This window comes from Peromyscus maniculatus, chromosome 13 (assembly GCF_049852395.1).
Source record: "Peromyscus maniculatus bairdii isolate BWxNUB_F1_BW_parent chromosome 13, HU_Pman_BW_mat_3.1, whole genome shotgun sequence".
Lineage (NCBI taxonomy): Eukaryota > Metazoa > Chordata > Mammalia > Rodentia > Cricetidae > Peromyscus > Peromyscus maniculatus.
The window spans coordinates 40,509,554-40,533,083 of NC_134864.1; the positions used below are offsets into that span (position 1 = coordinate 40,509,554).

The window sequence follows — 23,530 nt, forward strand, 5'->3', positions numbered from 1 at the left end:
TACATTAGCATTTATACCATCTTAGGCACTTTCAGTAAGTAATCTGGAATTGGTTTAAAGTATGTGTGATGCTGTGCATTGGAGATCTCATCCCTGGGTATTCTGCTAGGAGAAATAAAGGTGTGGATCTACCAATGACTGTGCACGAAGCTCACAGGAGCCTCCAGGTAATAACTGCCCACTGGAAACCACTCAAATCTGAAGCAACAGGTAGATGTGTCAATAAATCCTGACAGTGGGATAATAGAAAAGAACCACCGAGGCTGGCGAGATGGCTCAGGGAGGAAAGACACTTCCTGCTAAAAACCTGATGATGCAAGTTTGATTTTTGGGACCCACGGGACAGGAGGGAAAAACATCTCCAACAAGTTGTCCTCTGGCCTCCATATGAATCATGAATGCTGCATGCATTACACACACACACACACACACACACACACACACACACACACACACACACACACACACACTGTAGGAAAGAACTACAGGTATATGCAACACTTAGACACAAATCTCAAACCAATTATGCCGAGTGGAGGCAGCCATGAAACATGAACTGTGCAATTTCATTTCTGCAAATTTCTAGGAAGGGCATGGGCTTCCTGGTGATGTGAGGCAGGGTGTGTGGTTGCCTCGGCATGGAGGAGGCAGGGGTTGAGGGAGGGTGAGGAAGTTTTGGAGCTGATGCCTGTGTATGGAGATGGCCTCACAGATGTATATTAAAGTAAAAACTCATCCAATTTATGCAGTGTTTATTATACGTCAATAGCACTCCAGTAAATCTGTGAGAAATGGAACAGACCAATGATCCCTGAAGTAGATTGGGAAGGAAGGACTGAAGAGCCGTGTGTTTGGGTTCACTTCCTGTGGGTGGTGGGGGAGAGGAGAGTGGCTAGGAAACAGCTGGCCCCGGGGCTGTTCGTATTCATGGTCACGAACTCTTCGTGCCTCAAGGGACTTTACAGAGAGTTCATAGCCCGTCTTCCTCACATCGGACACAGAGCTTCTAGAGCCGAGGCGTGTTCCACTCAGCCCCTTCCACAGGAAAGGGCCGAGCTAGGCTTATTTTCAGACCGCCAGCTGTTCCCTTTACCCCTCACAGCAGGGCTGGTGTCTCAGCTTCCGGAAGAAAAGAGTGGTCAGACTTCAGGGAGGGAGAGGGAGCTGCGGGGGGCGGGGAGGTGGGGGGGGGGTGATCTTAGGCTCCTCTTGCGATCTTGGTCAGGTGACCTGGATTTCTTCCCGCTGGGCACAGGTTGGGCAGCACTGTTCTCTCTTCTTGTAGTCTACAGAGCAGGCATGGCAAACAGAGCTTCCGCAAAGCCTGGGGAGCAGAGACAGGGGAAACCTGGGCTGGCTTCTAGGGGAGCACCTGCCGGTCCTCCTGGTCTGCCAGGGCAGCCTTTGGCTAGCTCAGGATGCTTCCCTTTTCCCACAGGCTGCATTGATATCTGACTCCAGAGCATCTATCTCCTGATGGTTGGTTTCCTCCTCCTGTTCGTCCTCCCCATGAAGTCAGTGGAAGGGGTGGGGCGTTCTTGCACAGAGATGCCAGGACCCTCTCCTTAGACAGAAGCCCAGCAGGGCGTTCTGGGAGGTTACTGGCCTCATCTTCCAGGACCTTCCTTCCTTTGTGGCCCTGCCCACTGTTCCCTTTCAGGAGTCTGCTTAGCAGCAGTAGCCAGATGGGGTGACCCATGCGGACAGGCTCAAGTGACTCTTTATAAACACCCATTTCCCATGCCCTAGCACGAAGGTGAACATCTGTAATGTCATTGTGTAGGAGTGACTGAGTCAAGGAAGATCATTAAGTTTGAGTTCCTCCTGGGTCACATAATGAGTTACAGGCCAGCCTGGGGTACATCACGAGACCCTGTCTCAAAATAACCAACTAAACCACGGCTGATGAGATGGCTCCGTGGGTAGAGGCACTTGCTACTCAACGGGATGACCCGAGTTTGATCCCTGGAACCCACATGGTAGGAGAGGACCAACTTCTGAGAGTTGTTCTCTGACTTCCACACATGTGCTGCTGAGGCACATGTGTGCATGCAAACACACACACACACACACACACACACGCACGCACGCACGCACGCACGCACGCACGCACGCACTGAAATAAATGTTAAAAAGAAAGTTCTTGACACCCAAACAAATCAAACAACACCAGGCATGTCCTTTGGTCCTTCCTTCCCTGGGTAGACAAGGGTCTGCGGGTTGTCCCAGACTCTGTGCCTTCCCCATTACCTGCAAGGATACCGCCGAGACAGACGCCTGAAGACCTTGTTGCAGCCCACGCAGTGTCCAGGGGCCACGGAAGACAGCTGTTGGAGCCTCTGCCACTGGTGGTCCTTCTCGCTGGTGGAGGGGGAGGACAGAGAGAGGGGATGAGGGGGGAGGCGAGGTGGTGATGGAGGAGATGGCCTCTCACATTGGCCTGAAGCTTGCCAAGTCGAGTCCAATAGATCTGGCTGTCTTTGCTTCCTGAGCACGGAGGTTGATTATATGGGTTTAGGGGACTGAATTCTAGTCCTTATGTTTGCATGATAAGCATTTCACTGACTGACCTAGCTCCCGAGCCCTCTTCAGTGGCGTGTGCATGTGTGTGTGTGTGTGTGTGTGCATATGTGTGCGTGCGTGTGTGTGCGTGTGTGCATGTTTGTGCATGTGTGTCCGTGTGTGTGCACGCGTGTGTGCGCATGTATGCATGTGTGTGCGTGTGTGTATGCATGTGTGTGTGCATGTTTGTGCATGTGTGTCCATGTGCGTGTGCACGCGTGTGTGCGCGTGTATGCATGTGTGTGCGTGTGTGTGCATGTGTGTGCATGTGTGTCCGTGTTATGTGTGTGTGTGTGTGTGTGTGCGCGTGTGTGTGCGTGCATGTGCATGTGTGTGCGTGTGCATGTGCATGTGTGTGTTATTGTTCGTATGCCACACATGCAGACAAAACACTCAATACATAAATAAATATTAAAAAATTAAATAGGGGCTTGTGTGATGCCTCAGCGGGTAAAAAGTGCTTGCTGTGTAAGTCCAGCAGCCTCAGTCTGATTGCTGGAGCCCTCATCAAAGTAGAAAGGAGAGGATGGACTACACAAAGTTGTCCTCTGACACATGTGCCCCGCTACCATGCATGTACACGCAAACACACAGTAATAAATAACAAAGTGTTTAAGCAGAAATCAGACTGTACAGCAGGGTTTATATAGGAAGCCTGGTCACCCTCCCACTCCTTCCTTTTCCAGTGATAAACCGTTTCTCCTTGGTATTCACCAAGGTAAACACGCCTCCGCAACGGTTTCTCCTTGGTGGTCCTTCCGTATTTGAGTAACAGGCTCAGAGACTTCCTTTGATGGAAAACGCTCTCTCTCTCCGGAGTTCCTTCGCTGGGTCGTGGAGGACTCATCTTATTTGTTACCATCCCCACCAACTTCGCCTTCCTCCCAGTGCGGTCAGGTCCCTAGCTTGGGTTCCTCTGTCAGTTACTCCTGTCAACTCACAGGATAGAATCCTGTATTCTCCTTCTGTCAACCACGAGCAATACCTTGTGACTTCCATTCCACCAGCCTCCCTTCCCTTCACCCCCCCACCCCCCGCCCCCTCGCTCCCCACTTGTCATCTGCTAAAGCAACCAGCGGTGGAAGCCACCAGCCACGAGTTTGTTTTCATATAAATCAAAGAAGAGGAAAACTTCAGTTGTACCAGTTCAGTATCTCAGGTTTGCAACTTCACGTGCTCAGTAACCGTCCTATCGCAAAGCACAAATGTGGGACAGGCTCATCTTCGCAGAACATGCTAGTCGAATCTTTTCTACTCTTTAATATTACATTCACATTCCAGTTTGTGCATGTGTGTGTATGTGTGTGTGTTTTCATCTGTGGTGGATATGTACACATGTCTGTGTATGCGCACATGCATGTGTGTGAAGGCCAGAAGTCGCCCTCCACCCTTTTTTGAAACAAGGTTTCTCACTGAACCTGGAGTTCACCGACGGGGCTACAATGGCTGGCTAGTGAGCTCTGGGGATGTCCTGTGGATGCCTTCCCCAGAGCTGAGGGTACAGGTGCACACTGCCGTGCCTGGCTTTAACACTGGGTGCCAGGGACCCTCAACTTGGGTCCTTGTGCTTTTGTGGCAAGCACTTTTCCGACTGGCATCCCCCCAGGTTCCACACTTTGTTTCATCATGCCAATTTTTTTATTTTTTTATTTTTTTATTTTTTTATTTTTTTTTTTTGAGACAGGGTTTCTCTGTGTAGCCCTGGTTATTCTAGAACTCACTCTGTGGACTAGGCTGGCCTTGAACTCAGAGATCCGCTGAGGCTACAGTTCAGAAGTAGAGGGGGCTGGGCTGGCACCAGTACTGGATTCAATCCCCAGCAGCGCAGACACCAGACAAAATGAATAAGACAGATGAGTAGTATTTATGTTATTAGATAATACATACGTTTCCTAAGTAAGTTGTGTTTTTCAAATCATATTGATTTATTTAGTGTGCTCTGTGTGTGTGGTGTGTGTGTGTGTGTGTGTGTGTGTGTGTGTGTGTGTGTGTGTGTGTGTACACATAGATACTACCATGTACACAAAGAGATCAGAGGACTCTCTGGACTTGGCTCTCTCCTCCCACCATGTAGGTCCCAGGATTTGAACTTGGCACAAGTACCTTTTCCTGCTGAGCCATCTTGAAAGGCTGGGAGGCAGGATCTCTGACTGTATCTGCCCTTCAACCAGTGGCAATCCTCTTGCTTCAGTCTCCTGAATACTAGAGCTATAGGTGTGAGCCACACTCCTGGCCTTTCTGGAAGTTCCTAATTGTGGTATTCTACATTTCTCTCTCCTTTGAGTCCCTTCTAAAATCACGAGCTAGAAGGGATGGGATCTCTTCTGACCATGATGGAAGACAGAGGGCAGCCCTTGAGGTGAGAGCATCATTATGGTCAGAGAACTCTGTGGTTTATAGGCTGTCTGCCTTTAGTGGCCAAGCCAGCACTGACCCTCAGTTTCCTCCTCTGTAGCATGCGGCATGTAATTAGTGATAGTTTGAGGTCACTAACAGATCCTCCTGCCTCTGCCTCCCAAGTGCTGGGATTAAAGGCGTGCGCCACCACTGCCCCGCTTACATCTTCTCCTTTCTTGGCTTACTTCTTTTTTTTTCTGGAGTACATCCTCAACAAGCTTCTTAAGAAAGGCCGTGTGGGAGTTGAATTTTCTGAAACCTGTTGGATTAATGGCCTGTGGCCATCACCTTAGTCATTCAACTTACGGTTTATGTGGACACAGAATTCTACTTCAAGAGTGGGCTTTTCTGAGAACTTGAGAATGATTACATCATAGACGCTGACACGTGGTGAGTCCCCCTAGCCTCCTGTGCTTTGTGATTTCCTCCAGATAACTTGAAAATAATATTCCTCTTTGCTTTTCTGAAACTTCACAATGGCCTATCTAGGTACGAACGGCAGTGTTCCCCCTTTTGTTGACTGTGCTGAGCACTCAGTGAGCTCTAAAGACGGCAGTCCGGCAGAGCCTGAAAATGCACATTTTTAACCTTTGGAATAACTGATTTGATAACCTGCTTAATTTTAGTTTCTTCTTTTTGGAAACCTCTGCCAGTTGGAGAGGGTATTAGGACTCCGTGTGTGTGTGTGTGTGTGTGTGTGTGTGTGTGTGTGTGTGTGTGTGTGCGCGCGCGCGCAGATGGGGGTACATACATTCGTGTGCATGCATGTGAAGGCCAGCGGTAGACACTGGGCGTCTTCCTCAATGACTCTCCACCTTGTTTTTTGAGACAGTGTCTCTCACTGAATCCAGAGCTCACCCATTTGGCTGGACTAGCTGGCCAGGAAGTCCCAGGGAACCTCTGGTGTTCATCTCCCTAACACTGTTTATAGGCATGCTACTCTCGGCTTTTAGCGTCAATGCTAGGGATCTTAGCTCTGGTCCTCATGATTACATGGCAAGCATTTACCCCCTGAACCATCTTCCCCCTCTCCCCCCTCCCCACTGATTTCTATGCCTCCATTTCTCTTGTTACTTACACCTGCTTTTATTCTGTTTTCTGGGAGCCTGCTTTTAATCAATTAATTAGTTAATTAATATTAATTATGTTAGTTAGTTTGTTCGTTTTTTTTTTTTTTGTTTTTTTGAGACAGGGTTTCTTTGTGTAACAGCCCTGGATGTCCTGGAACTCTGTAGACCAGGCTGGCCTCGAACTCACAGAGATCCGCCTGCCTCTGCCTCCCGAGTGCTGGGGTCAATGGTGTGTGCCACCACCACCCGGCTTATCTTTATTTTCTGATCCTTTTGGTGAATTAAACAAACTGACAATCATAATGTTTTCTTTTATCTCACTATAGCCCAGGCTGTTCTAGAACACACAAGCCTGCTGCCTCCACCTCCCCAGTGCTAGCGTGACATGGCTGAGTGTGTGCACACATGTGTGATCAGAGGACAGCTTTCAGGAGCAGGTTCTCTCCTTCCTCCACGGGCTCTGGGGCTCCATTTCAGGTCATTAGGCTTGTGCGGCAAGTGCCTTTATCCGCCCCCCTTAAATTATTTGCTAGCTTCCTCCAAGCTGACCCTGTTCTCTTTTCATTGTTAATGTGTGATTTTATGCACGAGAATTTAGTTCTAGATGAGTCCAGCAACCTGCTCATTTGCATGGAACCTGAGACCAGTGGCGTTGGGTCTCCTGAGCTCCATGAAAGGAGTGCACATATGTGTGAGCGTCCATGTCTGTGCACACATGTGTCTGGTATCTCCCTACCTGACCGAAGGGCGAGTGTGCTTTACATGTCTCCCCCATCTCAGTGGGCTTGGAGGCTTGAAATAAACCCTGGTGAGCTCAGCTCTGGCACCTAGAACAGCTGCCCTAGGCTTGACCCACAGGCCCAGAGGCCTAAGAAAGTCCAGTAGGCAGGTAGGTGTAGCCATGTGGCCACGTCGTGGTATTCTACATTTCTCTCTCCTTTGAGTCCCTTCTAAACTCACGAGCTAGAAGGGATGGGATCTCTTCTGACCATGATGGAAGACAGAGGGCAGCCCTTGAGGTGAGAGCATCATTATTGTCAGAGGACTCTGTGGTTTATATGCTGTCTGCCTTTAGTGGCCAAACCAGCACTGGTCCTCAGTTTCCTCCTCTGTAGCATGCGGCATGTAATTAGTGATAGTCTGAGGTCACTAACAGAAGGAAACAGGTTCGCAGAGGAAAGGTCTAGAACCCGAGAGTCGCGAGTGGTGTGGTCTTCGAGCCCGGCTTCCACAGTCCTCACCGCTCCTGCTTTCCACCCCAGCTCCCAGCCCCATTCTTACTGAATCAGTTCCAACACCCTCCTTTTCATGGTCCGGACCAGGTCCCTCTGCCCTTCCAGCTCCTTCTCATGCATGGCATCCCTCCTCTCGGCTTCCTGCTGCGTCTGCTCCAGCATCACTTGCAAATGGGCTCTTTCCGCCTGACACCTGGGAACAGGAGACTCAGTTTTAGGAGAAAGGCTCAGAACCTGTGACGGGAATCCTTGGAGAAAAGCCAGTCTACAGATAGGTGCAGTGTCTACATACACAAACATACAGAGGCACCTAACACACATACATTATACTCCACGTGTACTACATATTGCACACACTACCAACACCCACCACCATTCTGCAGTGCGCGCACACACACACACACACACCACACAATAAACGTGCATACCACACACCAAACTGAGCACCTATGACAGATTCAGCGACTGTAGAGAAACAGTAACAAGGCCTAACCTTGAGTGTTCCTGTAGAGGGCGCTACGGATCATTTCCTTCTCACTTTCTTGCCCTTCCTCTTCTCTCTCTCTCTCCCTCCCTCTTTCCTTCTTTCTTTCCCTCCATTTCCACTTTAAAATGTAACTCTCTGGAAAGGTATGTTTATGGGAGGCCTGTCTGGAAGTGTGTGTGTGTGTGGGGGGGGGGTGACTGCCTAGCCATCTCGTCAGGGAACACTCTGACCAGCTGGGAACAACTGCATGTAGAGAAGAACAGTGGAGGCCTTGGGGTGATTATCTCGCTTTAAAGTATTTTTAGAAGGTATGGTCATACTGTTTTTTCAATTTAAAAAGCAACAGGAAAAATATGGCTCTCCTACATTTCTGTCTCCGTGTTGGGTTTGGAACTGCCACCGCTCTATTCTTGCCTTTTCTTCTTGTTGTTGTTAGTGGTTTTCTAGAAGGTTCCAAGAAGCTTACCGAATTGGAAATAAAACAGCTCAAGCTTCTCACTCCATGACCTAGCTGGGAGTGTGTACCAGCCAGCGGTGGGTGGATGCTAGTGAGTTCAGGAGTCAAACCCAGGGCCCTGTGCTTGCCACCAGGCACTCTGCCAATTCAGCTACACCTCCAGTCCTTGAACTATTATTGACTCTTAAAGTATAGCCGTTTAGCAGGCCCCAAGACCGAAAGCTGGGCGCACTTTCAAATCTCACCAAGAACCCAACTTCCCAAAGGCCCATGAATGCAGGCCTTGTCTGGACTTTTCTTAGTTGCTGACCTCCACCAGGCTCCTGTAGAGGGCGCCACTCAACATTTTCCTCGTCTAGTTCTCTTGCTTTATGTGACCACCATGGGGTATGTGTGTTGGGTGGGTGGGAGGGAAACCTACCCAGGCCCCTGCTGTGTGCTGGTGGCTATTTTAGGTGCCAGTAAGAGGGCCGCAGCCATGGCTCCTGTAGGGCTTACGGTAAGTAAGCCAAGTTCTGTGACAGAGCCCACCGAGATGGAGACTAGAGAAGGTGCTGGGGCAGTCAGCTCAGACAATATGGCATTGAAGTCAGCCTTGCCAGTCGGCGAGGCAGAAGTGGTCTGTCTGCCTGGGTGACTGAAAGGAGGCTACCGGGCAGGGGGCCCCAGGAAGCGGGCAAGAGATGCAGGGAGGTCAGCCTGGCCCCAGAGGAAGCCACTGAATATTTCAATGACGGGAGTGGATGTCAGGGGAACAAAGGTGTCTTGCGCCCCTAGTATATGCCAGGCATTGAGCTGAGGAGCCATAGCCCTGCTTCATTCAGTTTTCACAACGTCATCAGATGGGCAGTCTATGCCTCATTTGACAAGACAGAAAAGTAGCGTCTCAGCCAAGATATAATTCTTACCTTGGATCACACAGTGTGGTAAGAGGACCAGAGGTCTGGGCATGGGTCTGTCCAGCTCTGAATTCTTTAGTCTTCTCCACACTTAGCCACCTGGGACCCTGGTCACCAGTGCTGAGTGGGCAGTAGCTGGGCAGAGCAAATGGCTTCCTGTCAAGTCTCTCTGTCTTTTAGGATGGACTTCCTGCGTTTTGTTTACTGTAGGACACCTGTCCCCGACCCAGGCATAATCACACAGGTACAGCAAATACAAGTAGAGAGAATGTGCCCACAGAACTTGGGGGGGGGCTGGTGGCGAACCCCTGTCACTGGCTGGATGCCCTGGTCCCTTTGCCCACTGGTGGGCTCAATGCTTGGCTCCTGGGTCTGGGAGGCGCTTGCTCTCTAGGCTTGGGAGTTGCGACTCCATCTGCCATCTGCCTTACTGCTGTCTCTCAGGCCACCTTCTCTCCAGCACCTGACTTCTTGCCCAACAGCCCTCCCTTGGGAGTCTGACCAACGTCCCAGGCCTTACAGGTTCCAAGCTCTGCTCTGAGCTTCCACACTAGCCCATCCCTCCCAGCCTTCCCCACCTCCGAGAATAGTTGTTCTCAGCTCTTTCTCTCAGATCCCCAGCCAGGCTCTCAGGAAGCCCTGCTTCAAAATTTACCCACAAATCAGCAGCTGCACCCCCTCTGCCACTGGCCCAGGCTGAATACACCCGCTCTCCTCCTGCTGTGCAGGCTAGTGTTTAATGTCAGCTCGACCCAAGCTAGGCTCATATGGGAAGGAGAAATCTTAATTGAGAAAATGCCTCTGTAAGGCTGGCCTTTAGGCACGTCTGTAGGGGCATTTTCTTGAGTGATAATAGATGTGGGAGGGCCCGGATCACTGTGGGTGGGGCCACCCCTGAATAGGTGGTCCTGGATGGTATAAGAAAGCAGGCTGAACAAACCCGGAGTGAGTAAGCAGGTAAGCGAGAGGCCTCCACGGCCTCTGCATCAGCTCCTGTCTCCAGTTCCTCTCTGACTTCCCTTAGTAACGCACTGTTCTGTGGAACTGTGAGCTGAAAAAAAATCCCTTTCCTCCCCAAGTTGCTTTTGGTCATGGTGTTTTTGCCACAGCAATAGAAACCCCAACTAAGACACCCGTTTACCCAGGAGCCTCCTGGGAGCTGCCAGTGTTTGCATACAGAGGAAAGGCAGACCACACAGAAGGAGGAGCAGGATGGAAGGCCCTGAGGTGGGGCTGGGCATAGCAGGATCCAGGAACAGGATGGAGGTCATTTTGGCCCCAGCGGGATGAGGAAAGAACCCTCCAGTCTTGTTCCATAGGGTCAGCCTGGGCTAGCCTAGTCTATGAACTGAAAATAAGTTGGAGAATGACTGCTAACAGGCACAGGCATTCTTTTCTTTGGTGTTTTCTTTTTTTTTCTTCCTGAGACAGGGTTTCTCTGTGTAGCTGTGGAGCCTATCCTGGAACTTGTTCTGTAGCCCAGGCTGGCCTCAAACTCACAGAGATCCGCCTGCCTCTGCCTCCCGAGTGCTGGGATTAAAGGCGTGCGCCACCACCGCCCAGCTATGCTTTAAAATAAACAAATAAATAATAGTAATAAACCACCCCAACCCCATTGCTCTGTATTTCACTTGCAGACTCCTACTTACTGTGAGTAACACGAAGGCAGGGATTTTGTGTCTTGCCCACAAGAATATGTTGGGTTCAGAATGGGTGCCTAAAGTGTTTAGGAATGACCAAGTGACAGGTGGCAGGGTGACAGGGGTCTGTGAGGGAGTGCCCTCAGATACAGGAAGAAGTTTGATACTGGGACATTTCTCTGGAGCCTCTTAGCTGCTCCCACCAGTTTTTCTTGAAGCCACAGAGGCTCTTGCATGGCCAAGACCCCGCACTTTCACTTAGGGTCTGAATCACAGGAGTATTTGCTGGTCCTAGCAGCTTGGGTAGTGAATGGAGTTCAAGGGGCTTTGGGTTGGAGTCTGGGCTCCCACGTCTGCCCTGGGTGTTCAACAGACAGACAGAAAACTTCCCGGTGATTCAGTATGAGTCATAGAAAACTCAGCCTCTGATAAGGGTGGGCTGTTCCCTGACCTTCCTTGGTGTCCTCTTGAGACAGAGGCAGCGTGGAGACACCGGGCCTATGAGGACCAAAGGCAAACTCAGGAAGATTTTTGCATGGAGTAGACTTCTGAAACAGGAAGGGTTATGACAGATAATGCCTTTGGGGCCTTGAGATCAAGGCAAAGAAGGGGACATGAAGCTATCTGGTAGAGAGAGACAGGGAGAGTGGAATATAGTCAGCTCTCTGTGTCTGTGTCTCTGGTTTGAACAAAAAATGTTGGGCGGGGGGAAGCAAACAAATAAAAAACCCTAAACTATGTGTCTTGAGTGTGTCCCAGGGTTATTTTTTTTTTCTTCATCTCATGGTTCCTTATACAATGTAGTGGTATGACTATTTTCACAGCATTCAGATCAAGTTAGGGAGGTTCATATAGCCCAGGGGAGGGTGTCCGGTGCTATGCAGACCCTACACTATCTTTATGCAAAGCACTTAAACAGCCATGGGTTTTAGTTTTACCTGCGGTCCTGGAACCAACCTCCTGCTGATATAGAGGACTGTGTTAAAAAACAAACAAACAAACAAACAAAAAACAGTGCCAGGTGGTGGTGGTGGTGGTGGTGGTGGTGGTGGTGGTGGTGGTGGTGGTGGTGGTGGTGGTGGTGCACGCCTTTAATCCCAGCACTCGGGAGGCAGAGGCAGGCGGATCTCTGTGAGTTCGAGGCTAGCCTGGTCTACAAAGCAAGTTCCAGGACAGGCACCAAAACTACACAGAGAAACCCTGTCTCGAAAAACAAAAACAAAAAAAACTGGACTGGGAGGTGGGCTGGGTTGGTAGAGTGCTTGCCTCGCAGGCACAAAGCCTTAAGTTTGATCAAGCCTTAGTACCATATACACTGGGCCCAGAGGTCCAGGTCAGGAGGATCAGAAGCTCAAAGCCATCCTCAGCTACACAACAAGTTTCAGGGCAACTTGAGCTGTTATAGCAAAACAAAATTGGCTTCGGGAGCCAGGCATGGGGGCACAGGACTGCCACCTGAGCACCGAGAGACTGAGACAAGGGATGGCAGAGGGGAGGTCAGTCTGGGCTGCTGGAACCGACCACACAACCACACAGAACAGCAAGAAAGCCCACTGCTGTGGACTCAGTCACCGTGGCAGGGCTCGGCGCCCGCCCGGGTTCTGTTGGCTAACAAGCTGACACTGGGTAAATTATGTAAGCTCTGGGTGAATGACAGCCAGCCATTGTTGGGGTTATGGGGAGGCTGAAAAGGGGGTGAAAAGGTTGCATAACAGGGAATAACAACAACATCGACAAAAAAAAAAAAATGAGGAACAAAGCCAGGCATAGCCATTTATGCCTGTAATCCCAGCACCCAGGAGGCTGAGGCAGGAGAATTGCCCTAAGTTCCAGGACAGCCTGGGCTACAGAGTGGAATCCTGGCTTTAAACACTGTGTGTAGGAGATGGATTTGGAGGCATGGTGGAGTCAGAGCTGCACCCAGAAGAGGCAACAGAAGCCCAGGTCAGGCACAGGAAGATCCCCGAGTCAGGGAGCAGGGTTGTCTCCCGTGGTTTTCGGGGAGGCGGGGGGTAGAGGAACTGGGATCAGGACTGATGCCCAGGATGGCACTGGCCTCAGTATCCTGCAGTTGTGCCCAGCACAGGGCCTGGCACACTGAGACACCCAGGAGTCTTGGAGTCCCAGCCCTGCGGGTGTTGCCAAGGTTACCTGACGAGCTGCTCCTGGAGCGCCTGCAGCTCTTCTTCCTGTGACCTCAGCAGCTGCTCCTGGCGCTGGGCCTGTTCCTTTGCCAGCCGGAGCCCATACGTGGGGTCCTGGGGAAAAGATGGGCAAGGAAGAATTGGAAGACAACAACCCAGCTTGGGGCCCAGCTGATGAACTTCCCTGTGAGGCTTTAGCCCCGTTTGGGTGAGTCTGGGGTTACCATTTCTTTTCCAAAAATCGCCAAGTTCTTGGACCTGGAAGACCCTGGCTAGGAAGGAGGCTGGGGGACATCTTGGGAGCTATCTTTGGGGAGAACTTCTGGGGAAAGCATGTCAAAATGTGACTAGTGTGTGTGCGGGGGGAGATGGTAGAGCACAAGAGCTTAGACACTGGGATGTCTCTGCCCTGGTAAGGGAGCCTGAACTTCGTGACCCAAAAGACTTACTGGAATGTGGTCCCTAACTCAAATGTTGGCATGGCTAGGCAGGAAGTACTGATAACTGAAGTAGGCCTCATAGAAAGCAATCATGAGAAGGGACACCCTGTGAGCTGAAGAATGTGTGACTTTCAAAGGGTCTCCCCAGATAGTGACTCCGAGAAGGCAAGCCGAAATTGATTTGCAGAGCTCTGTGTGATGGCACATACCTATAACCCTAGCATTTGGGGGTCAGAGGCAAGAGGATCAGGAATTCAAGGACAGCCTGGCTATATAGCATATTCGAGGCCAGCCTGAGTTACAGAAGATCTTTTCACAAACAACCCCTTATACTGATCAGTGGTCCGGAATGGCCTCAGCCTATCACTGTAGCCCTTTTAGCTGCAAGCCAGGAGAGAGGAAGCAATAGACGGGTACCTTGGCCACCTCCTGCACGGATACTTCCGCTTGATCCTCCAGCCTGCTCACACTGGTCACTCTTGTCCACTCTTGTGGCTTCTCTGTAGGGGAGCCTTTCTTTCCTCCCGGGCTCTGCAGGACCCGGGGCTGCCCTAGAACACTAGGCTGATCCCACCCCTGCCTGTTCCCTAATGCTGTGTCTTTTACCCTTCCTTGAAGGCTGGGGGTCAGCAGCCCTTGGTCATGGTCCCCATCTGCTGCCTTTTCCTGGGTCCCCTCTGTTGTTCTCTGACCTTCCGTCACTGACAGACTTCCTTTGCCTTCATCTTCCTCTCCTGTCACCTCCCTTTGAGCCTCCTTAGCCCCCTCCTTCTGTTGCTGGCTGCTGGCTGCTGAATTCTCCAGGGATTTCCTATTCTTTGGGCCTCCCTCCTTCTGGTCTAGCTCAGATCCTTCCCCTTCTGTTTCCCAAATGCTCTGGGGACAGCTGAGGCTCCTGGGATCCCCTTTCTTCTTTTCTAAAAAGGTGGGAAGATGGCCATGCTGCAAGGGGGTAGGGAGGCCAGGTAGGCGGTCTTCTCTGGGTGCATCTTGCAGACAGCTGGTTCCACGGGCGTCTGGTCCCTGTAGCTGCTCTCCTCTGGAGCAGCTCACCTGTAGAGAAGTCCCATCTCAGCATCTGGTCATTGATCTGGGACATAGCCCTGGGCCAACATGGTTTGCTTCTTATTGGACTCCTAGGCCTCCTATTGGGAAAGTCACCAGAGCCGAGATAATCTGAGGCAGCACCCCCAAAGACCCACAGATCTGAGCTAAGAACAGCAGGTGTCTCAGCTCCTCCCCTCCCTCAGTGGCATCTCCCTGGGCCTGGGTTGATGTTGTGTCCCTCCCCCCCCCCCCCGAATTCCTCCTCCACCTTCTCCTTTCACCTTTTCTCCTGTGCTTGATTTTGTCTCTACCTTTTCATCTCTAAAAGGGGAACAAGAATTCCTGGTTTATAAAATGGCGACAGAATCTTAAACAGACAAGGGACTACTCTCAAGAAGTCTCCCCTGGTGGGGATGTAGCTCAGTGGTAGACCACTTATCTAGTATGTATGACCCTGGATTCGATCCTCAGCATAGCAGGGGCAGGGGAGCCTTCTCTCTGCTTCTATTTTTTCCCTTGGCCATATCTGTACCCTCCAGTCATCCTTTGATACCAGGGGAGTTGGCTCCAGGACCTCAGGATGGTGCTCAAACGCCTGGATACTCGAGGCCCTTCTTTAACATGGTGTGAGGCTTGCCAATAACCAATGAACACGCTCCGATATGCTGAAAGTCCTTTTTAGATGACTTTAATACCCCACACAGTGTCAGTGCTGTGTAAGTAGTCATTATACTGCCTTGTTTGGGGAACACTGAGGGTAGAAGAATCCACAATGTTCAGAGCCAATGCAATCGGTTTTTTTCTAAATATTTTGTATGTGCGGTTGGTTGAGTCTACGGATGCAGAACCCACAGATGTGGGAGGCTGACTGCACACTTAGCATGGATTGCAATGTGTTCCGGATCTGTCTCCATGAACAACCCCCGAGCTCTTTCAAGGTCTGAGACCGAGTCCTTCACGGGGCCACATCTGGTGTGTCTGGAAGCTCGTGGAATGGTGACGACCTCAAGCTGCCACGTGAGACTAGAGCAGGAGCCAGGAGCCCTGTGCTGAGCTCCCTGGAGGTTGTCTCAAGCCATCCACCCTCACAACTCCCCTAGGACAGGAACTCACCTGAGGACCTTTAGCTGAGGTTAGAAAGGGCCAGCACTGGGCTGTGACTTGGGAAACCGGGCTCTTGAGTTACTCCCCTAACTGACATAGGCCAATGTGAACACCCAGCCCAGAGGTTTCAGCAGAAGGAGACTGCCTGGTCTGTTTGCTGCAAGCCTCCAGCCACCCCATTGGCCTCTCCTGAGAGTCCCAATGGCTCCTGCAGGGGGCAGCAGAGCTCCCTTGGTCTCTTTATTCCTCTCTCTTGCCTCCCACACAGCTTCCACCCCTGTTCTGGTGAGCGCTCTGCACACCCATGGGAGGCCCTGCTCAACTTGGGAGTGCCAGGAGATCGATGATCACGAAGCAAGTCAGGGTGAGGTAGGCAGACACACCTCCTTCGGGGAACCTCTGGGCTTTCTGGGTCTTCTTTCCTGGGTCTGTCTGGGATTGGAGCAGCGGGACCTGAAACCAAGAGGCAGAACATCTGGGGTCTTTAGCTGGCTTGGTCCTCTAGTGGGGGCTGCCCGGCTTCAGAGCCACTCATTCAGACTACTACCCTTACCATTTCCACCTTCCCCTGAGTGATTCCCTTTCCACATCTAGCCAGCCATCCCATGTTTCATCTACACATCCACTGCATCCCAGCATCCTACCATTCTTTCCCCATCTAGCCAGTATCCCATGTTCCATCTATATATCCACTGCATCCTAGCATCCGATCACCTATCCACCCCTCTCACTTTTCACTTTTAGCCTTGAGCAGCATGGCCTAGCCTGAGATGATACTGAGGAAAGAGAAGGCTAGAGAGTGGAGACAAGGATCAAGAAGGGGAGGGAAGCAGGTTTCACGGCGGAGGGGGGGGGGGGAGCAACCACCATTTGTACCCAGATATGGCACCTACGAACCGCAATAACCAACATGTCGTGATAACCCTAAGGGTGTAGTAGTGCTACACATACCTTGGTCGTAACCAACAGCTCTCTAATTGGAATGAAGACATGCTCAACAAGAGGGTAGGTAAATCATGCCTGGCACTGGAAACCTCGCCTACTACCCAAGGGTAGTGAAGTCAAGGATCTTGGAGAAGAAGCTACAACCACCACTTCACTAAATCAGCAGAATCCCTGGCTACATTCTAAATATTTGTCCTCATACCCACAGATCAGGGTAGTCCTCACCCCTCATCAAGGAAACGTCTCTTTGCAACAGATCATTACAGAAAACAACAACCCATCGGAATGAAGGGTTGTGGAGCCTAGTCCCAACCGATACATGTACAATACAGCTACATGTAAGGGATTATTGCAGAAGTGGGGGATTGAAGGGTGAGCTAGAGAGTCAGGGAGTTGACCACGGGGCTGTGTCTTCGAGGAATGTCAGAATCTACACCTAGAAAGTCTCACCAACATGACTGCCCAAACATGGCCCGAGCAAGGACAATAGCAATAGACATGCTAACACGAATGAGGGAAAGTTCACGAGGACTCAACCCTACAGAGAGAACTACTAAGGAACGCTGAGAGCGGGAGAAAAAGTCTCCCTCAGGGAGGAGCCCATTGACTGGTTCTCCAATACCAAATGGTTAGCCCTGAAAACATACACACAAATAACATTATACAGACTGGGTGGTTGAATGTGTGTGTGTATGTGTATCTCACGACAATTAATGAAAGAGGAGCTCATGAATTTGAAGAAGAGCAAGGAAGAGTATATGGTAAGCTTTGGAGGGAGAAAAGGGAAGGGGGAAACAATATAATTATAATCTCAAAAAGCACCTTTTTTAAGGGGAAGAGAGAATGGCTTGGGTTGGAGGCTGACAGCCCACTCACTCTGAGAACATGGGCCAGGCTTCATCCAGGTCTGGCCGCTGCAGGTCCAGATTGAAGGCGACTCCATTGAGGGCATAGAGAGAGTCCAAAATGTCTTCCTGGAGCTCAGGGCACAGCAGGGGGCTCCGGGGGCCATACCATTCCCTGTGCGAAGATGGACAAGCACATTTGGCAGTGGCCACTCTCGACCTCTGAGAATCGGCACACCAGAGGGGACCTTCCCGGGCAGGTGTGGCTGAGCTCAGCCTTGGAGGGCAGAGGCCCAAGCCGAACCGAGGACCCTTAAGCCCGTCCTCCTTTCTGACGCTCATTCCCTTATCCCTCGTGGTCAGCCATCCATTTAGGAGTGAAGGAGGGTAGTGGGCTCAAGCGTCCTACATGGGATGATGGCCTGGCAGTCCTACCGAGTGAGATCTGGACTCAGGAGGCACAGCTGCATGGACTCGGCCAGCTGTCCGTGGGCGAGGCAGAGTCGGAGAAAGGCGCGACCCTTTCCTAGAGAGGTCTTCAGCTGCAGCGTGTGGACCAAAGAAAGGGCCAAATCAGGATGGGGAGCTGGGCCAAGGTTGGAGGAGGAATGTGGGGCTGGAGGTGAGGCCAGGTCCAGTGAGCGGTGAGGAGTGGGTGAGAATTCTTCTGTTAGTGGAGCAGGTATGAGTGAGCGACAGGGGACCCAGGGAAGGGCTGTACGCCCGTCTCCAGCCATTCTTTGTCCGGGGGCTGGTACCAGAGCTTTATCGTGCTTGCAAAGTCCACCCCCTTCCCCATCTCCTGCTCCTGTTACCTTGTCCTGTGAGCATACGAATCTGGTCTGCTCCGTGTGTCCCCGATGCCGTCGCAGGGCTGTGCATAGGAAATCCCAGTAATCTTTCCGAGTCCCCAGGAAGCTCCTCTGCTCCTTCTGGTCAAACTAGGATGGAGATGAGGATAAGGAATGTGTGCCAGTGGTTCCTTCTGGAACCTACCTAGCACCCTGGCATGCTGGGAAGGCAACCGAGAAGAAGAAAGGACTCCTGTCTATAGACAGGCCCCTTTTAGGGAGAGATCTGGCTCTGCCCTTACGATGGGGACAAGATATTTGCTCTCCCTGAGTATGTGTTTACGCTCATTCATTCACAAACACTGAGTACTTTACTATGTGCAGACCCCATTCTAAGGCCTCTGAACAATGAACAAGCCAACCTCATGCAGCTGACATCTTGGTTGGGGAGTCGGAGGATGAATAAGTTAAGTCCTTAAAGCATACAGTGCGTTAGATGATGGTGATGGTGGCTGTGGAGGGGGAAAAAAGAAAGAGAATAGGAAGTGTGTGTGTGTGTGTGTGTGTGAGAGAGAGAGAGAGAGAGAGAGAGAGAGAGAGAGAGAGAGAGAGAGAGAGAGAGAGAGAGAGACTGAAATTTTAGCCTGAGGAAGCCTTCAGACCTGAGGGTCATGTGAACGGATGTCATGCAAGTATCTAGGGAATAGCATTCCAGGCAGAGAGAACGTAAAGATAAAGACCCCTAGACAGGTGCGGTGCGATCCTGGTGGGCTATGGGGGTTAAGACAGAGTTGAAAGAGTGCAGTTCACTGTCAAAAGATGACGTCAGAGGAGGAGGAAGGATAATTACGTTTATGTGTGTGTGTGGGGGGGGGGCGGGGCAGTAATCAAGGCTCTCAGGAAGTAAAAATGAGGAGAGAATGAAGGCCAGTCCTAGCTCCTAGGAGGCAGTTTATGTCATGAAAGGCTTGCTCACTGAGCAAGGGGACAGTGGCTTGGGTATATCGCTGGGAAAGCTCTCCTGAGTATTCAGAGCCAAAGACTAGGGGAGGGGAAGAGAGGGAAGGTGGACATTCCCACCTGCAGCAGCAACTCCAGACAGCCACAGAGTCTATGTAGCTCAGCGCTGGCGTCTGTTACGGGCCCCTGCCCATCCCCATATCCTTGGAGGATGGCAGAGACAGCGTCTGCAAGGAGGAATGGTAGACAGCAGGCATCAGAGAGCCCAGCCTCTAAGGGAGATGCTCTCCAGACCGCAGCTCACCCCCAGAAAGGCCTCACAGGACATACTCACCTTTCAGGTTCCTGGTGATCTTTAGGATGGCCCCCTCTTCTGCCATGGAGACTTGGAAGCGACGTGATTCCCTGTGATCCTCTGGGTTCAGCTGCCCACTTTCCTTCTGTAGAGATGGGATGAGAGTCTGGAGCTGAGAGAGGATGAGAACACCCTGGGGTCACACAGTGAGTTAAATGGTGGGATGAAAAACAACTCTTCCTTTCTTCCTTTCTTTCCTTTAAAATTTGTTTTAATTGTTTACTGAGTATACTGCAAGGGATTAAAGTTACCTCTTGAAGGCTGATGTATAAAGATGTAAATGTAGCTCCTACTTATTGGGTCATTCCTGGTGCTGGTCACCCTGATCATTGCTGACATCTTTTATCTCATTCAATTCCCTTGGTAGCCTCCCGAGTGTACTGTTACAGAAGATGACTGGGCACAGAGAGGGAAAATCTCAGCCCCGTACCACAAAGCTACAAGCTGAACTCAGATCTGTTTCCTTGGTATGAGCAGAATGTCTGTGCCCTGTGGACACCCGGCTGGGGCAACTGTGACCTCCTCTCCCCCTGGATAGTCCCTGAGCTTCAGCAGGGTGTCATCGCCTTGAGACCTACATTAATCCTTTCCAGGGCCCCAGCTGAGTGGAAAATGTGTGTTCCCTGGGGGAAGCAGGCAGAAGTAGGGATACAGAATTGAGACTGAACTCAATGGTGAGTGTGAGGAGTAGGGTGTTGGGTTTACCCCCACCATTCTGTGTCCAACTGGTCCTGGCACCCAGAGAGGGATGCTATTGCCCTTGAAGGATTGATGATGAGCTTAGGCTAAGATCCTGGCATCCAAGTCAGGCCCAGGACGAAAGCCCCAGTGTCCAGCCTTCCAGGTCGCAGAAATGGAGTTTGTGGGTGTGGGTGTGGGTTGGGGGTTGCAGCCCTGTGGCAGTGGATCATGGGGAAGGAAAGGAGAAAGAAGACAAGAAAGGAAAGAATAGCAGTGTACGGGGCCCAGGCCTGGGAGTCAGAGGACGCAGGACCACCCTGGACTGGTTACTCGCTCACCTTGTGTCTTCCAACAGTTCACTCAGGCCCCGGTTTCGTCACCTGCAGACCAAGGACTAGACAGAAGTTCTCTACAGACCTGCAGGACTCCTCTATCCTATCCCCAAACCCAGGGACTGCCCCTGCTCACCTGGGAAAGCCTACCTGGTTGGGGTGTGGGCAGCAGGGTTCTGCAGCCTGAGTTATGTCCCTTGTGACTGTGGGCTCTGCACAGCCCTTCCTGCCTGGAGAGTGACTCAGGCCCAGCCTGGAGAGGGCTGGACCAACCCTGGCCAGGGAGAAGCAGTAGAGAAAGATCAAGGGCACCGAGGCAGAATGCGTGGCTCCCTCAAGCTGATCTGGCATAGGGCCAGTTGGTGGTCAAACACAAACCCCATAGAGGCCTCTTTCCCCGGGCACCTGCTCCTGTCCTTCTGTCTAGTTGCCAGAAGATGGCGGAAAGAGGCTGACCGAGGCGCAAGCGGGCTCGTTTCTCTCCGGTTGGTTCCTGTCACTGGCCTGCAGGTGTCACAGGTGGAGAGAGGACAAACGACCACCAAGTATCTTCCCCCCTCCTCTACCCCAGCCAGCTGAGCGATCCTCGTCAGTGCTGGGGTGCCTTCCTCCCAGCCCTGGTACCCACGTCCCGGGGACGGAAGTAAACGCTCGGTCAAGCGCCAGGTGGGCTGCTCTTGTAGGGTGGCCTCTCTTCTTGACCTCGCTCAGCTTCCTGATGCTGGCTGGGGTCATAGTTTTTTCTAGGGTAGACTGGTCTGGGTGGGGGCTGGTCCTGGTAACTGGCAACCGAGGGTTGGAGACTCCTAGAACTGCTTTGACAAGGTAGAGGAACCACCTGTAAGCAGGGCACAGGGCGGTTCCCCAAGCCTGCTGTTCTCTGCTCCACGTCCCGCTCTTTTCCCCCCGGTGCAAAGCTCGATCCCAGCGACACCCGTCCTCCCTGTCGCCGTCTCTGTCCCCCACAGATCCCTTCTCTGGTGTCAGTGTCTCAGTCGCTCGCTGGCCCCTCTTTCTCGCGCTCCTAAGCCCAGCCGGTCCCAGGGACTCCGCTGCCGCCCCTCCCGCGTTCCCGCGCCTTCGGGTCCCCTCCCCACCGTCTGCCTCCTGCGTCCGTGTCGCCGCCCCTCGCAGGGCCCCCGCACTCCCACTGCCTGGCAGAGCCGCGGCGGAGGCGGAGGCGGACTCCGACGGGGCGGGCCGGGGGCGTCGCCCTCTTTCCCCCACGTCGCAGACGCCCTGGGCCGGAGAGGTCGCTGGGGCTGGGGGCGGGCCAGCTCGCGGGTAATCCGCGTCCCCGCCCCGGGCCCGCCGGGCGCCGGGCCGGATGGGCTGCACCGTGAGCCTGGTGTGCTGCGAGGCGCTCGAACCCGCGCCCCCCTGCGGCCCGCAGCCCCCCGGGACTCCGCCGGGTCCTGAGCGGCCCGAGCGCTGTGAGCCCGGGGGTGCGGCGCGAGCCCAGAGGAGGAGGCGGCTGCTGCTTCAGGTAGGGTGCTGCGGGCTGGGTGCGGGCAGAACCCAGTCCACCTGGGACAGTAAGGAGTCTGGGAAGGTGTGGGTTGGGACGTGGGAGGGCCCTGCAGCCAGTTCCGTGGAGGTCACATCTGGGCTTCTGGTGTCCTTGCGCAGAGAGAGGGTGCCTTAGAAGGACAAATACCTGTGAGCCGTTGTGGTGGGCAGGTCTGTGAGCCAGCACTACCGAGCTTGAGGCGGGAGGATAATAATCCAAGGCCAGCATAGTGAGATCGTTTCTCGAACAACCCAAATCCGACCCAAACCTAAAACAAAACGCAAAACAAACAAACAAACAAACAAAAAACAAAACAAGAAGAGTTGAAAGAGAAAGTGGCAGAGAGAGGGAGAGAGGGAAGCAGCAGGCAATTAGTTCGGGTGAGAATCTGGAACCACCAGAGGGTGCTGGGGCAAAGAGGGAATGGTTAATATCCTCTTCGCTTGGTTGGGGTCGGGAGGCAGAGTGGTGGCTGCCTGGATCTGTTCTACCTGGAGGAAGGGGCTGTCAGAGCCAGCGCGGGGGCCCATTAGCAGAGAGTGTGAGGAGGTTGGTGGGACAGAGGCAGAGGCAGGGAAGACAAGGGTGGAGGGGGTGGGGGTGGGGCATTTAGCTCTCTGCATCCCCTTTCCCCTCCCTCCTCTTCTTTTCTGGCTGATCTTGGAACCTGGGTGTGGGAAACTGACCAGAGGCTGCTTGATGTGGGCGAGCAGGCTGTCTGGATCCCCCACGCTTTGCATGGGCTCTGCCTTTTCCTGGAGAAAGTGTTTTGTATTACTAGGGACTGGCCAACTCTTCTCCAGCCCGTGCAGGACCACAGCCTCCCTCTCCATGGGGGCAGGGGGAACAGCCTCATGGGACTGTGTGCTGAACTATGTTCTGGGTGATACTGGCGTCCAACAGTTCTTTCTCCACGGAGGCCAGCAGTCCTCCTAATGCGTCCTGCAACCACATCCCAGCCCCTCCTTATGGACCGCAGGGAGGCCAATGTGGCTATGTGTACTTATATACATGTTTGCAAGAGCATTGTCCAGTGCCTAAGAGGCCCCTCTGCACTGCTGGACTGGCTGTCCCTTTAGGGCACAGATGAGAGCCTTATTTGCGGTTAAATGTCACAGCCACAGGTACAGGGTTGGGAACTTCTAAATGAAACGCTCTCTCCTGCAAGGCAGTAGGCAGTGACTGGGCACGACGAGGGACAGGTTTGGGGATGGACTTGTCATCTGTATCCCAAAGTGGCTGGTGCCCTAACTGGATTCTCATGGAGCCTGGGGAGGAGGGAGGGCTTGGGGAGGCTGGGGGTATGAATTGGGCACCCCACATCACTGGTGATGGCAGAGAACTGGGGTGGCATGATAGAGCTTTTAGACTGCACCCCCCCCCCCCCCCGCAGAATCATTAGGGTGGTTCCCCTCACCCACCCACCCTTGGTCCAGAGCTTCCCACTGTTCTGTCTTTTGCAAGATGTCCAGGGGAGGTGAGGAGAGAGTGGCCCTTCCTATTTCACATCCTGGGTTTTCTCTTAAGGAGTGAGTCTGAGCTACTTCCTGGGGTCTGGGGCTTGAAGTAGAGAGCCCTGGGAGGCATCTCAGAGGCCAGGGCTCCCCTGTTTGTTGCTCTTACCTCCTG

General features: G+C 52.4%; 2 protein-coding genes across 37 annotated transcripts in view; one reads left to right on the forward strand and one right to left on the reverse strand.

Moving 5' to 3' along the window:
* Nucleotides 1–735: 735 nt before the first annotated feature.
* Nucleotides 736–22,440, reverse strand: Rufy4 (RUN and FYVE domain containing 4). Of its 32 annotated transcripts, none has more exons than XM_076550152.1 (15): nucleotides 20,797–21,479; nucleotides 20,542–20,665; nucleotides 20,398–20,439; nucleotides 19,630–19,758; nucleotides 19,358–19,490; nucleotides 19,144–19,250; nucleotides 18,088–18,213; nucleotides 17,708–17,814; nucleotides 17,304–17,447; nucleotides 15,866–15,935; nucleotides 13,749–14,384; nucleotides 12,899–13,005; nucleotides 7,311–7,457; nucleotides 2,251–2,361; nucleotides 736–1,324 (listed from the first exon to the last, which is right to left on the reverse strand). In XM_076550152.1, the coding sequence occupies exons 5-15, from the start codon at nucleotides 19,401–19,403 to the stop codon at nucleotides 1,222–1,224; spliced, it is 1,704 nt and encodes a 567-aa protein (XP_076406267.1). In that variant the 5' UTR covers nucleotides 19,404–19,490; nucleotides 19,630–19,758; nucleotides 20,398–20,439; nucleotides 20,542–20,665; nucleotides 20,797–21,479; the 3' UTR covers nucleotides 736–1,221. The 32 variants fall into 32 exon arrangements, 31 of the variants coding, with proteins under 31 accessions (XP_076406267.1, XP_076406266.1, XP_076406270.1 ...); XM_076550151.1 differs by having other exon boundaries at nucleotides 19,630–19,774; XM_076550155.1 differs by having other exon boundaries at nucleotides 19,358–19,484; nucleotides 19,630–19,774; nucleotides 20,398–20,453.
* The window catches only part of Tns1 (tensin 1), a 230,800-nt gene continuing 228,973 nt past the window's right edge, over nucleotides 21,704–23,530 (forward strand). For all 5 annotated transcript variants that reach the window (XM_076550126.1, XM_076550131.1, XM_015986049.2 and 2 more), the window contains exon 1: nucleotides 21,704–21,877. In XM_076550126.1, coding sequence (XP_076406241.1) covers nucleotides 21,719–21,877 — 159 coding nt within the window. In that variant the 5' untranslated portion in view covers nucleotides 21,704–21,718. The remainder of the gene's footprint in view (nucleotides 21,878–23,530) is intronic.

Coding starts and splice junctions, on each gene's coding strand:
- Rufy4 (XM_042260148.2), bottom strand. CDS start 20,742: ATGCCAGATCAGCTTGAGGGAGCCACGCATTCTGCCTCGGTGCCCTTG. Junction 19,491..20,541: donor GCTGCCCACACCCCAACCAG/GTAGGCTTTCCC, acceptor ATCCTCTCTCAG/CTCCAGACTCTCATCCCATC. Junction 7,458..12,898: donor CTCCAGGAGCAGCTCGTCAG/GTAACCTTGGCA, acceptor TCCTGTTCCCAG/GTGTCAGGCGGAAAGAGCCC.